Here is a 13,249-nt window from a genome sequence, read left to right as displayed (position 1 = left end):
TTTCAAAGCCGAAGAGCCAGCGCTTGTCCGAGGACGTCCCTGTGGTTATGTGGCCGGCATGACTAGACACCAAAGGCGCACGGAACGCTGTTACCTTCCCACCGGAGTGGTCCCTATTTTTCTACTTGCATTTTTTTTTACATGCTTTCGAACTGCTAGGTTGGCAGAAGCTGGGACGAGTAACAGGCGCTCACTCTGTTACGCGGCACTCGGGATTCGACCCGCCAAACTGCCGACCTTCTGATCGACAAGCTCAGCGTCCTAACCCACTGAGCCACTACGTCCCTTTTCTTGCAATATATAGCTCTAGGTAAATATTGGATAGTTCTGAAAGGAGAGTAATGTAAAGTAAGATGAATTAACCAAGTCGGTCTTTGGGAAAGGACTGGATCAAAAAAAAGGAAAAGAATGATGTGGGACATTTCCTAGAATTTCTCCTTAGTTCCAGGTTGCTTTTCTCCTTGATGAGTTTCCATCCGTTGCTTCTTGTCCTGCCTTCCAGTGCTTTGGAGAATAGCTTGACTCCCTCTTCTTTGGGGCAGCCCCTGGGATATTAGAAGACTGCTATCATGTCACCCCTCATCCTTCTTTTCATTTTAACTAGACGTACCTAATTCCAGCAAACGTTCCTTATGTGTTTTAGCCTCCAGTCCCCTAATCATCTTTGTTGCTCTTCTCTGCACTCTTTCCAGAGTCTCAACATCTTTTTTACATGGTGGTGACTAAAACTGGATGCAGGATTCCAAGTGTGGCCTTACCAAGGCATTATAAAGTGGTATTAACACTTCACATGATCTTAATTCTATCCCTCTGTTAATGCAGCCTAGCACTGTGTTGGCTTTTTTGGTACCCGGATAGAGTTGTTACAATTTTGTTTCATGCTATATATGCAAAAGACTCTGAACTATCAATGGACAAGGCAAATTGGCATCGGATATGAGGGTGGGGCTGGATGTAAGTCTGTTATGGGGGTGTAGAGACTCCAGATTGATGACGTGTTTGACCCAACCCTTGGGCTCTACACAGTCATCTCCTACACACTGCTGGCCCATACTTGTGATTGCCTACTATGAGGACAGCGGTTGCCAACCTTTCTAGCTCTGCGGACCAGTGGTGGTGATGGCAGCAGTGGGGAGAGGGGAGGGTTTTGCATGCCTGCCTGCCACTTGCAAATACAGGTTCGCACACTTGTGCGCTCACCCGTTGCTTGTGCGGACCATGGGTCAGGAACCCTTGCACCAGGACCCCTAGTTCCCTATCACAAGCCCCACTGTTGAGCCAGGTGCCGCCTACTCCATAGTTGTGCAATTGGTGTTTTTTCCTACCTGTGGATAGGACAGGGGTAGGCAACCTTGGCTCTTTTATGACTCGTGGACTTCAACTCCCAGAATTCCTGAGCCAGCCATGCTGAGGGAAAAGGGAGAGGTTTCCAAGCTGAGCCATGCTGGCTCAGGAATTCTGGGAGTTGAAGTCTACGAGTCATAAAAGAGCCAAGGTGGCCTACCCCTGGGATAGGACCTTCCTTAAATGCAACCCCCAATTAAACACCATCTGGAATGTCCCTTCTGTGAACCAAATTCATGCAATTCATCTTGTGCCTCGCTCTGGCCTGGAATTTGTTTTACACTAAGATCTCTCCTGCATTGTTAGGCATGTCAACCGACACCCCACCTCACCCCGCCTCAAAAGTGTACTTTTTTAAAAAAAATCCCATTTATATCCCGCCCTTCTCCGAAGACTCAGGGCGGCTTACAATCTAAAGCACAAATCAATGTGCTTAGCAATAGCCTTCATTCTATGTATATGCCTGCATTAGCCCACTGCTCCACCAAGGCTCAATATAAAATAGGGTAGCTCACCCCCCCCCATAGGGACTCACACCTTACCTGGTTAAATATCCCAGAAACTGATCATTTTTAGGTAAAATTATTGTCAGATTCAGTTGCTCCGAGAGTAGCTGTTCCACTGCCTGAGGCAGACTTTGGTTGCCTGTTGGCTTGACCATTATTTGTAGTATATTAGTGATGTATTAGGGACGCGGTGGCTCAGTGGGTTAGGACGCTGAGATTGTCAATCGGAAGGTCGGCAGTTTGGCGGGCCGAATCCTGAGTGCTGTGTAACAGAGTGAGCGCCTGTTACTCGTCCCAGCTTCTGCCAACCTAGCAGTTCGAAAGCACGTAAAAAATGCAAGTAGAAAAATAGGGACCACTACGGTGGGAAGGTAACAGCGTTCCGTGCGCCTTTGGCGTCTAGTCATGCTGGCCACATGACCACGGAGACGTCCTTGGACAAGCGCTGGCTCTTCGGCTTTGAAACGGAGATGAGCACCGGTCCCTAGAGTCGGAAACGACTAGCACACACGTGCGGGGGAACCTTTACTTTTACCTTAGTGCCGTATTACAGTTAATACAACAGTGTTTAGTGACCGTTCAAATCACAATGGCACCGAGAAAAGTGATTTATGACTGTTTTTCACAGTTACAACCTTTGCAGCATCCCCAGGATCACAGGCTCAAAATTCGGACGCTTGGCAACTGACTCATGTTTATGACGGTCGCTGCATCCTGGGGTCATGTAATCCACTTTTGCAACCTTCTGACAAGCAAAGTCAATGGGGAAAGCCAGATTCACTTAACAACTAATCAGCGGCAGTGATTCATTTAACGGCTGTGGCAAGGAAAGGTCATAAAATGGGGCAAAATTCACTTAACAACTGTGTCACCTAACAACAGAGATTTTGGACTCAGTTGTGGTCAAACGTTGAGGACTGTGTATCTCCTTTTTCAACTTTATATCTGACCTTAAAACTTAAAATCTGGATAAGCATTTGACTGGGTTGGTTTAAGGTCTCCTGCCTTGAGCAGGGGGTTGGACTAGATGACCTCCAAGACCCCTTCCAGCCTTATGATTCTAGGTTCTACTGTGCCTCACTCTATTTGGTTCTGCTCAGTGCTGTTTTATTTTAATGTTTAATTTTTTGTGCTGCTCTGTGACCATAATAAAGATTGAATTGAACTGAATAAGATAGCTCTACTTTCATTGGGGAGAATATTTCAGGACAGGCAGTATAAATTTAGAAGAGCAATCACTCATTTGTTAGCACCCACCCCCACAAAGGCACCCCAGAGATAAATCTATACACAAACAAGTTTTTTTTTTCCTCTCTCTCTCTCTCTCTCTCTCTCCTGAATATTTAGAGTCAGACTCAGCTAACACTTTGAAAAACTCCATCAGAAGAACCTCCAAAGCAGGGCTTTTCAACCTTCTCACCCATTGTACCACTTTTAGGATATGGCAACATCCAAGTACCACCATTCGCCTAGCAAGGTCTCAAAAACTTGATGACCAAAAAAAAAAAGTGATGAAGTACAGGTAGTCCTCGACTTACAACAGTTCGCTTAGTGACTGTTCGAAGTTACAATGGCACTGAAAAAAGTGGCCCCGCCAAGCCACAGCCAAGCAAGACACCTGCCTGCCTGCCCGGCGGCGCTCTTCCTCCTGTCCGAGGTTTTCATTGTTGTGAGCATTTCTGTTGAGGATTGGCAGCGGGGGCGGGGTGGGGGTGTTTTTTATTCCCCCCGTCTGCTGGGTGGTTGCAGCAGGTTTTGGTCACTTCACATGACCCTGGGACACAGTGACCGTCATAAATATGAATCAGTTGCCAAGCATCTGAATGTAAATCACAAGACCCTGGAGATGCTGCAACATTCCAGCTGATCGGTGCTTCTTCTGGGCTCAGAAGTGCCAGGATCAGCGTTGAGCTCCAGCTGGATTCTGGTGCTGATCCTGGCGCTTCCGCTGAGCCCTGACAGCCCTGCAGCTCCAGCCGTCTCTCGCTCAGGCTTGTGCGGTGCTGCCACCGGTTCAGCTCATTCCCCTCCCCCGCTACCACTTTTCTAGGATGGTCAAGTACCACCTGCCAGGTGCCAATGTGCCACAGGTGGTACCCATACCACTGGTTGAAAAGCCCTGGACTAGATGACCTCCAAGGTCCCTTCCAGACCTATGATTCTATGTTCTGTGTTCGACCCCCTCCCCCTTGATTGCTGTTGAGCCTTATCTAACTATAACCAGCTGCTGAACATTAGCGGAGAAAATGCCTGTGCATAGATTTTTAGCAATAACTCAGTTAAATTGGACCACACGTGGACCAGATCTTTCCCACCTGACATAAATGGCTGCTTCAAAAGAGGGATGCAGGTCAACAATTAAGAGTTGGATAGAGCTGAATTGATTGAACAGTGTCACAACCAGAACACAAATATAGTATTTTGCACTGCAGCAATCTACTCAATGTTACCTTTAAGACAATTGCAAAGAAATAAATTAGCAAGCCAGCATATGTATCTGCCTCCAATATTGCATCAAGAATGCTCCGATATTCAGAGGAAAAGTCACTACCACTATTTCATTTCAAGTAGTTTGAAGAAGATCTGAGTCTCTCTTCTGGACTCATTAAACTACCCTTAGGTAAAGGTAAAGGTAAAGGTAAAGGTTCCCCCGCACATGCGTGCTAGTCGTTTTCCGACTCTAGGGGCCGGTGCTCATCTCCGTTTCAAAGCCGAAGAGCCAGCGCTTGTCCGAGGACGTCTCCGTGGTCATGTGGCCGGCATGACTAGACGCCAAAGGCGAACGGAACGCTGTTACCTTCCCACCGTAGTGGTCCCTATTTTTCTACTTGCATTACGTGCTTTCGAACTGCTAGGTTGGCAGAAGCTGGGACGAGTAACAGGCGCTCACTCTGCTACGCGGCACTCGGGATTCGACCCGCCAAACTGCCGACCTTCTGATCGACAAGCTCAGCGTCCTAACCCACTGAGCCACCGTGTCCCTATTAACTACCCTTAATGTAATGCAAATGCAGGTGAGTGCCAAAATAAGAGGATCTTGCACAACTCATCAACCAACAAGAGCAGAGAAGATATCTGGATATTAAGTAGCTGCAAAATTTGGTAGACTAAAATTTCCACTTGCTACATCAGCTAAGTTCCAGCTGGCACCATTAATATCTCATCTGAAACAACTTTGGATGGCATTTCCAAAAGAGAAGTGAAATAGTAGCTGACTCATTCCGTTTTGGTTTTGCTACCTTCATGCTTTCCAAAACGGCAAATGCAGAGGTGTGTTTTATTATGATTGGGGTTGTTACTCTGGAAATGATTGCTATTATTATGGCAAGGTGCAGTGCCAGAGCACCACACATACCGGGATGCACCACCAGACTTCCTCCCTTTAGCAAGGGGTCTATGACTACTCGTTGCAGCCAACTCGCCACATTGGCCAGTTACACTAATATGGAAGAAACAGTGGAATGGAATCATTAAAGAAAGGATGCCGAAGGAAGGGGGGGAATGAAATGCGCATGACAAAAATGAAAATAATTTTTAATTGTTTTAAATAACTGAATTATTGAACTGTTCCACAGCAAGTTGTCCATGGCAAATTGGCCGCGGTGAATCGGCTGCAGTGAATAATAATAATAATAATAATAATAATAATAATAATAATAATAATAATAATAATAATAATAATAATAATAATAACAACAACAACAACAACAACAATGTTGGAAGGGACCTTGGAGGTCTTCTAGTCCAACCCCCTGCTCAGGCAGGAAACCCTACACCATTTCAGACAAATGGCTGTCGAGTCTCTTCTTAAAAACTTCCAGTGTTGGAGCATTCACCGCTTCTGGAGGCAGGTAGTTCCACTGGTTAATTGTTCTAACTGTCAGGAAGTTTCTCCTTAGTTCTAGGTTGCTTCTCTCCTTGACTAGTTTCCATCCGTTGCTTCTTGTCCTGCTTTCAGGTGCTTTGGAGAATAGCTTGACTGCCTCTTCTTCGTGGCAGCCCCTGATATATTGGAACTCTGCTATCATGTCCCCCCTCATCCTTCTCTTCATTAAATTAGACAGACCCAATTCCAGCAACCGTTCCTTATATGAATTGTCCCATTCCGCTTAGCAAGTACATTCAACTTAAGGAAGTTTCCTGCTGCATCTCTGTATTTGTCATGCTCTGATCCTACAACAATAATAGCAATAATTGTCAGAGAATAACAAAGAATATTTTTCTATTTGCCATTTTGGAAAGCAATGTCATGTTATCTTGCTTTGAATCACGTCACTGATTTCCAGCTAGACCTCAATTTACAACCCCATTCGAGACCAGGATTGCTAGGCAAGGCAGTGGTTGCACGTCATGTCTAATTTTGCATCCTTTCACACACCCCCTATGATTCTTAAGCAAATTGCTGCATTTGTTAAGTCAATCAGACAGTCATTGTGAATTTGGCATCCCCCACTGATTTTGCTTCTTGGAAGCCGGCTAGGAAGGTGGCAAGTGGCATTCACATAGCCTGAGGACCAGCAATCATTGTAAACACATGCCAGATGCCAATCACTGGAATTTTGATGACATCACCAGGGAGATGCTGTGACGGCTGTAAGTGTGAGGACCAGTACCAAGTCATTTTTTTTCCAATGCGGCTGTTGTAACTTTGAATGGTCACTAAATGAAATGCTGTTAAGCCAAGGATTACCTGCATTTAGTTAATCAAAGGTCTCTACTGATGGACCAAACAGGACTCACCGAGAACAAGCATTCCATAAATCTGAGAGATTTAGCATATCCCGGTGTCAGCTCCACCAGCTTCGGCTTGGCACCTTGCCAGCATTCTGCCATTGATGGAGGGAGGGGGGAACAAATGGGCAATAAAAAGCTGTATACTTCTGTAATGGGAATTAGGGAGGGGGGCACTGACAGTTGAGGAAGAACAGAGGAGTGGTTTGGAACCCAGTTCCTGCTGGAACCCTGGCATCCTCAAGGCCGTTTATTTATTTATTTTTATTTTAATTCCATTTATATCCCGCCCTTCTCCGAAGACTCAGGGCGGCTTACAAGCTTAGCAGTAGCCTTCATTCTATGTATATGCCTGCTTATTAGGGCTTTCACACACACACCCCAAGCGGCATTATTACAAAGTCAGCTTATTGCCCCCAACAATCTGGGTCCTCATTTTACCTACCTGGGAAGGATGGAAGGCTGAGCCAACCTTGAGCCTGGTGAGACTCGAACCTGCACTAATTGCAGGCAGCTGGTGTTACTGAAGGAGGCATTAGCCCTGAGTGTGGAATTTCACCAGCCCAAACACCTCAGAGTTTCTTATACCTCAGTGGTGCTGAATTGGCTATGCCTGGCCAGACTAGGGGGGAAGGGTTAGGGCCGTGGTGGCAAACCTATGGCACGCGTGCCACTGGTGGCATGCAGAGCCTTCTCTGTGGGCACATGCGCTGTCGCCCCAGTCCTAGGCCTTCAGCTGGGTTTTATGAAACCTTTTCGCTTTACGCCTCCGCCACCGTGTGCAAAAAAAGTTTCCATCAATCAATCAATTTCAACTTCTCGCGGGGAAAAAAAAAGATCTCGCAAAGTTGGAATTGATTGATTGAACTTTTTAGTCCCACCCAGTCTGCTGTTACCACCACAGCCACGCCCACCCAATGTGCCACGCCCATCCAATTGGCCACGCCCACCCAAAGGGCCACACCCACCCAAAGGCCACGCCTACCCGGCACCTGACGATACGTAAGTGGGTTTTGGGTTGCAGTTTGGGCACTCGGTCTCTAAAAGGTTGGCCATCACTGGGCTAGGGGGAACCAGGGGTTTTAATTCTGTATTGAAGCATGGGAATTTTTAGATTCCGCTCGACTCTCCTGCATTCAACATCATTCAGTAAAAGCGCCTTTTCACTTCCAATGGAGCCGAGAGTTTTACTTCCCTAAGGGATCAGACTGGGCCAGGTCTGACACCCTGCTTGGATGAGAACCACTAGATCAGGGGTCCTCAACCTTGGCAACTTTAAAACCTGTGGACTTCCAACTCCCAGAATTCCAAAGCTGGCTGAGGAATTCCGGGAGTTGAAATCCACAAGTCTTAAAGTCTTAACCCGGGACGCTGCAAACGTTATAAACGTGAGTCAGTTGCCAAGAGTCCGAATGTTCATCACGTACCAGATCTGCAACAATTGCATGAAAAACTGTCAGAACTCACTTTCTTTTGATGCTATTATAACTTTGAACAGTCAGTAAAAGAACTGTTGTAAGGTAAGGATTATCTGTACTTGCTTTCTTAGAAGGAATACTGAAGAACAATAAGCTTTATTTGTTCAATGCGGGGTTTTATTTTTACATTTTCTGATAGCTTGCTTGAAATCCACTAATATGCTCTAGGTCGGGGGTCCCCAACCCCAGGGCCGTAGACCAGTACTGGGCCGAGGCATGCTAGCAACTGGTCCACACGAACAAGCAAGGCCCCCATCCATGGGATGCAAGCAGCACACAAAACCACACCCCCTCCGGTCCACAGAAAAACCTCTCTCCACGGAACCGGTCCCTGGTGCCCAAAAGGTTGGAGACCTCTGCTCTAGGTAACTTCAGAACAGGTGAATCTATTTCGTTTAGTTCCCATTCTAACTATTCTGAAGTGAAAATGTACGGGATTGTAGCTGTCTCGCAGGAATGCTTTCTAAATACTATAGCGTCCAAGTTCAGAGGATTCCTCAGCATTTGTCTGATACCTTTCTGAAAAATACGTTCCTAAGTATTTTTCTTTCAAACTCAATTTCATTCTGAAACATCCGTTTGAAGCAATTCCGTTTCAATTTCATTCTTCAGCATCTGCCATCCAGCTGTGCTGGACTCTCACTGAAGCCAAAAATTGGACACATCTTGCAGGCAATCTGGGTGGAAGGTTGATCTAAAGGATCGTTTCAAGAAAAACGGAATGCATTTTGAATTCGAAGTATTCTGCACACTAGCTTTTAGCAATGAAGCCTGGAGCCAAGATCATGAAGGAAAAAAAAGCAGTATGGTGACAGTCACCATGGTTACCATGGACTACGACCACCATGATCCACACCTTTTGGTGAATAACCAACAGCTGCCTTGCAACTAGATAAAAATAGTGCCCTAAGCACACCAGGTGAAGAGGGAAACCAGAAAAATGCAGAGTTTTCACAACATGCTTATTCTGGTTATTAAATTCACATTTTCTGAGTTTCAACAATACATTGAACCATAAATTAACGAAGCAGTCCACATTCACGCAGTATTCAAAACCATAAGGAACTAACTAGGGTAACATTTTAAAAGTTTAAAGTCTATCAAGAGGTTTGTAACTGAACTAGTTGAAGAGTTTAATCAGTGGTATGGGAGAAAGAGGATAGGGAATGTGAATGTGTGTCAAATTTTAACAAACAATATTTGAGGGGCCGCCGCAAAGAAGAGGGGGTCAACCTATTTTGCAAAGCACCAGAAGGCAAGACAAGAAATAATGGATGGAAACTAATCAAGGAGAGAAGCAATCTAAAAATAAGGAGAAATTTCCTGACAATGAGAAAAATTAATCAGTGGGACGGGTTGCCTTCAGAAATTGTGGGTGCTCCATCACTGGCAATTTTTAAGGTCTCCTGCTTGATCAGGGGCTAGACTAGAAGACCTCTAAAGTCTCTTTGAACTCTCTGCCACCAGTTTTATACAAAATAACTGAAGCTGTCAATCCTAAACAACACTGGAAAAGTTATTGTTCACTGTACATTTTTTTAAAAAAAAAACTACAACAAATTCATTAGCCAAACATTTCTCAACATTACACAACCAGATTGTTTGACGTGGTAAGATTGGGAACCAAGCGAGAAAATTGTGCATTATCCTTCTTTACTGATAAACAAGCCTTAATTATCACTTGTGATTCCTACCGATGCACAATTACCCCTTGCACGGATTAAACAAAGCAAAACGAAAATCTGTTATCCTTGATTTCCAAAAGAATTCTCTATGTAAATTATTTTCTTTTCCAAGACTTTCAAACACTTTTTAAAAAAACCCACTGCCCAGTTATATAACTTTTAACAAAATTTAAATAATTTGCTCTCAACACGAACCTTCCTGATATCGATCCCAAGAGGAAAACTCTTTATTTGATAAGATCTGGCACGCCAGATCTGTTCTGATCTGGGAAACGGGAGAAAGATCCCCCCCCCTATTTCCCAGCTACATTTCAATAAATTGCAATTCCTTCATGTTCAGGAGAGAGCCGTAAAAGATTAATTCCTGAAGAGGGACAGGGCGAGGAAGACGGGAATTTCTTTCCCTAACTAGGGGAAAATAATAACCAGCCTTAGCCATTTATTCTTTCTCCACATTTCTCCTTGCCCTACAAAGCAAGTTGCTTCGTTTCTCCGCGCAATAGTTTTTTAGGAGGAGAAAACTTCCACGGTGAGTGCAAAACTTAACTGAAGAACTGAAAAGGTTTCTAGTAATTTTTATTTATTTATTTATTTATTTATTTGGGGCGGGGGCGGGGGGGGGCTCAGCTGTTTGAAAGTTGCTGCACCTGGAGATATCGTTGTGGTTGTTGTTAATGTGTAGCCTCTCAAAAAAATTGAGAAAGGGGGAGCTGATCTTCTCGCTCCCACCCACCCGATTGACTGCGATGGTACAGGGGGCCGGCCCAAAGCTTGAGGCTTTTTCTTAAAAAGGACCACATTCTTGGGGGGGGGGTCTTCAAGAAAGGCTGAGAGCCCCCGCCCCCTCTCCAAGGAAGCCCCTTTGCAGCTGCTCCGGGAGAAACCCCCCCTTCCTGTTTTGCAGCCGCCGCCCCCCCCCCGGACTCTGGGTTTGCAAGTCCCCCCCCCACTCCTGGGTTTCGGAGCCAGGCTACTTGTGGGCAGGGGGGGGGGGTCTTTCTCCAGGATGGAGCGATAGGGAGGAGGAACATCTCCACCCAAGGTCTGCAAAGGGGCCACCATAACCACCAACAGCCACCCCCACCACACACACGGAAACCTTGCCTCTCGTCCCACCCACCCCCCGCCCCCAGCCCGCTAAACTCCGGGGACGCCAGACTCGGCTCCCTCAAGCCCCTTCCTTTTCTCCTCTCTTATCCCTCCCCCCAAAAAAATACCGAGCCCCGGGGTCCGCCCAGTCCCTCCGAGGCGCGCCCCGATGGGGATAGACTGCCCCCGCAGCTGGAGGCTCTGCCGGCATCCCGCGCGAGGGGAGAGAGGAGAAGAGGAAGGGGCTTGAGGGGAGCCGAGTCTGGCGTCCCCGGAGTTTAGCGGGCTGGGGGGGGGGGGGACAACGAGAGGCAAGGTTTTCGTGGGGGGGGGAGGAAAGGTGTTGGTGGTTATGGTGGCCCCCTTTGCAGAGCTTGGGTGGAGATGTTCCTCCGAGGGAGAGCCGCGCCTGCTAAGGGGTCGCCCAGCCCGGAGACCCCCTCCTTCCCCCCCCCGGCTTCCCCCAGCCATCCGGGGCCAGGAGAAAAGCACCGCTGGGGGGTGGGGGTGGGGAGGTCTCCCAGAGGGGCTGCGAAGCTGCAGCCAGGGCTGGGAGGGGGGGAGGGGGGGCAGGTGGTCTTGCAAGGGGTCCGGGCATCTCCCCCCCCAGCCCAGCCCTCCAGCCCGACTCACGTCCAGGATGACGGAGGTGCCCTTCTTGGGCTCGGCGCCGGCCGCGGGGCCCTCGGGCAGCAGCTCCCGCTCGGCCATCGGGCTCTGGCCGTCGCTCATCTTGGTGACCACCCAGCGGAGCAGCCCGTCCAGCCCTCCGCTCGCCGGCTGCGGCTGCTGGCGGAGCAGCCTGTGGACGCTCTCGCGGCAGTAGCGCGCTGCCCGCTCACACATCTTGCCCCGACGCCTTCATGCTGGAGCCGGGGGGATCCCCGCCCCCCCCGCGCCCCCCCCGCGCCCGAGCCCACCCTTGGGCGCCCCCCGCCGGAGGCAGACGGAGGCAGGGAGGCGGGCGGGCGGGCGGCACTGGCCCCGCCGAGGGGCACCCGAGGGGATTCAGAGCCGGAGGGGGGGCGGCGGCGGCGGGCGGGTCTTGTCTCCGAGCCGGCGGAGGGTTTTCGCCGCCGCGCGTGGAAAGGGATGAGCAATTGCCTGGAGTTTCCTAGGCGCCAGGTGGGGGGAGAGCGGGAACTGAAAAGCCCAATGCAAAGGAAGGGGAGGGGGGGGTTGACAGGAAAGCAAGCAACTCTGGTTATCAATTGTCGTAATGTAATGTAATGTAATGTAATGTAATGTAATGTAATGTAATGTAATGTAATGTATAGTATAGTATAGTATAGTATAGTATAGTATAGTATAGTATAGTATAGTATAGTATAGTATAGTATAGTATAATTAATATGATATATGATATGATTATAATATAATATAATATAATATAATATAATAATATAATATAATATAATATAATATAATATAATATAATATAATATAATATAATATAATATAATATAATAATATAATATAATATAATATAATATAATATAATATAATTAATATAATATAATATAATATAATATAATATAATATAATATAATATAATATAATATAATAATATAATATAATATAATATAATATAATATAATATAATATAAATTATAATATAATAATCATATTATTATTACAAAGCACTTAGACTTATATTCCACTTCAAAATCATTTATGGTGTTAGCATATTGTCCCTAACAATCTGGGTCCTCATTTTACTAACTTTGGAAAGATGAAAAGCTGACTCAACTGATAATATAATATAATATAATATAATATAATATAATATAATATAATATAATATAATATAATATAATATAATATAATATAATATAATATAATATAATATAATATAATATAATATAATATAATATAATATAAATAATATAATATAATAATATAATATAATATAATATAATATAATATAATATAATTAATATAATATAATATAATATAATATAAATAATATAATATAAATAATATAAATATAAATATAATTTAATAAGCACTTAGACTTATATTCCACTTCAAAATCATTTATGGTGTTAGCATATTGTCCCTAACAATCTGGGTCCTCATTTTACTAACTTTGGAAAGATGAAAAGCTGACTCAACTTATGTAATATGATATGATATGATATGATATGATATGATATATGATATGATAATATAATATATTGTCAAACTCAATCACGTCACATGACACCCCTGATATAGTGGATAGTCTGGATAGTGAACGTTGCAATGCAGAAAAGAAAGAACAGGAGAAAAATCAGAAAATTCAAAGTTCTGCAAAAGAAATAGAACGACGGTGGCAAAAGAAAGCAAAGATAGTAATAGTAATAGGTGCCTGGGGTGCAATCCCAAAACCTCTGGAGCACCCCTTGAACACAGCATTGAGAAAATCACCAGTCAA

The 13,249-nt window shown here is 45.4% G+C and overlaps 1 protein-coding gene across 1 annotated transcript in view; it reads right to left on the bottom strand.

The window, feature by feature from the left end:
* The window catches only part of NECAB2 (N-terminal EF-hand calcium binding protein 2), a gene marked incomplete at both ends in the record, with an annotated part of 152,207 nt that extends 140,528 nt beyond the window's left edge, over positions 1 to 11,679 (bottom strand). The window contains one exon of the mRNA XM_083370720.1: positions 11,467 to 11,679. Coding sequence (XP_083226846.1) covers positions 11,467 to 11,679 — 213 coding nt within the window. The remainder of the gene's footprint in view (positions 1 to 11,466) is intronic.
* Positions 11,680 to 13,249: the final 1,570 nt, after the last annotated feature.

Source organism: Vipera ursinii (assembly GCF_947247035.1).
Source record: "Vipera ursinii genome assembly, chromosome: 10".
Taxonomy (NCBI): Eukaryota; Metazoa; Chordata; class Lepidosauria; order Squamata; family Viperidae; genus Vipera; species Vipera ursinii.
Note: the sequence above shows the minus strand (reverse complement) of the source record. Positions and strands in the feature narration are given on the sequence as shown.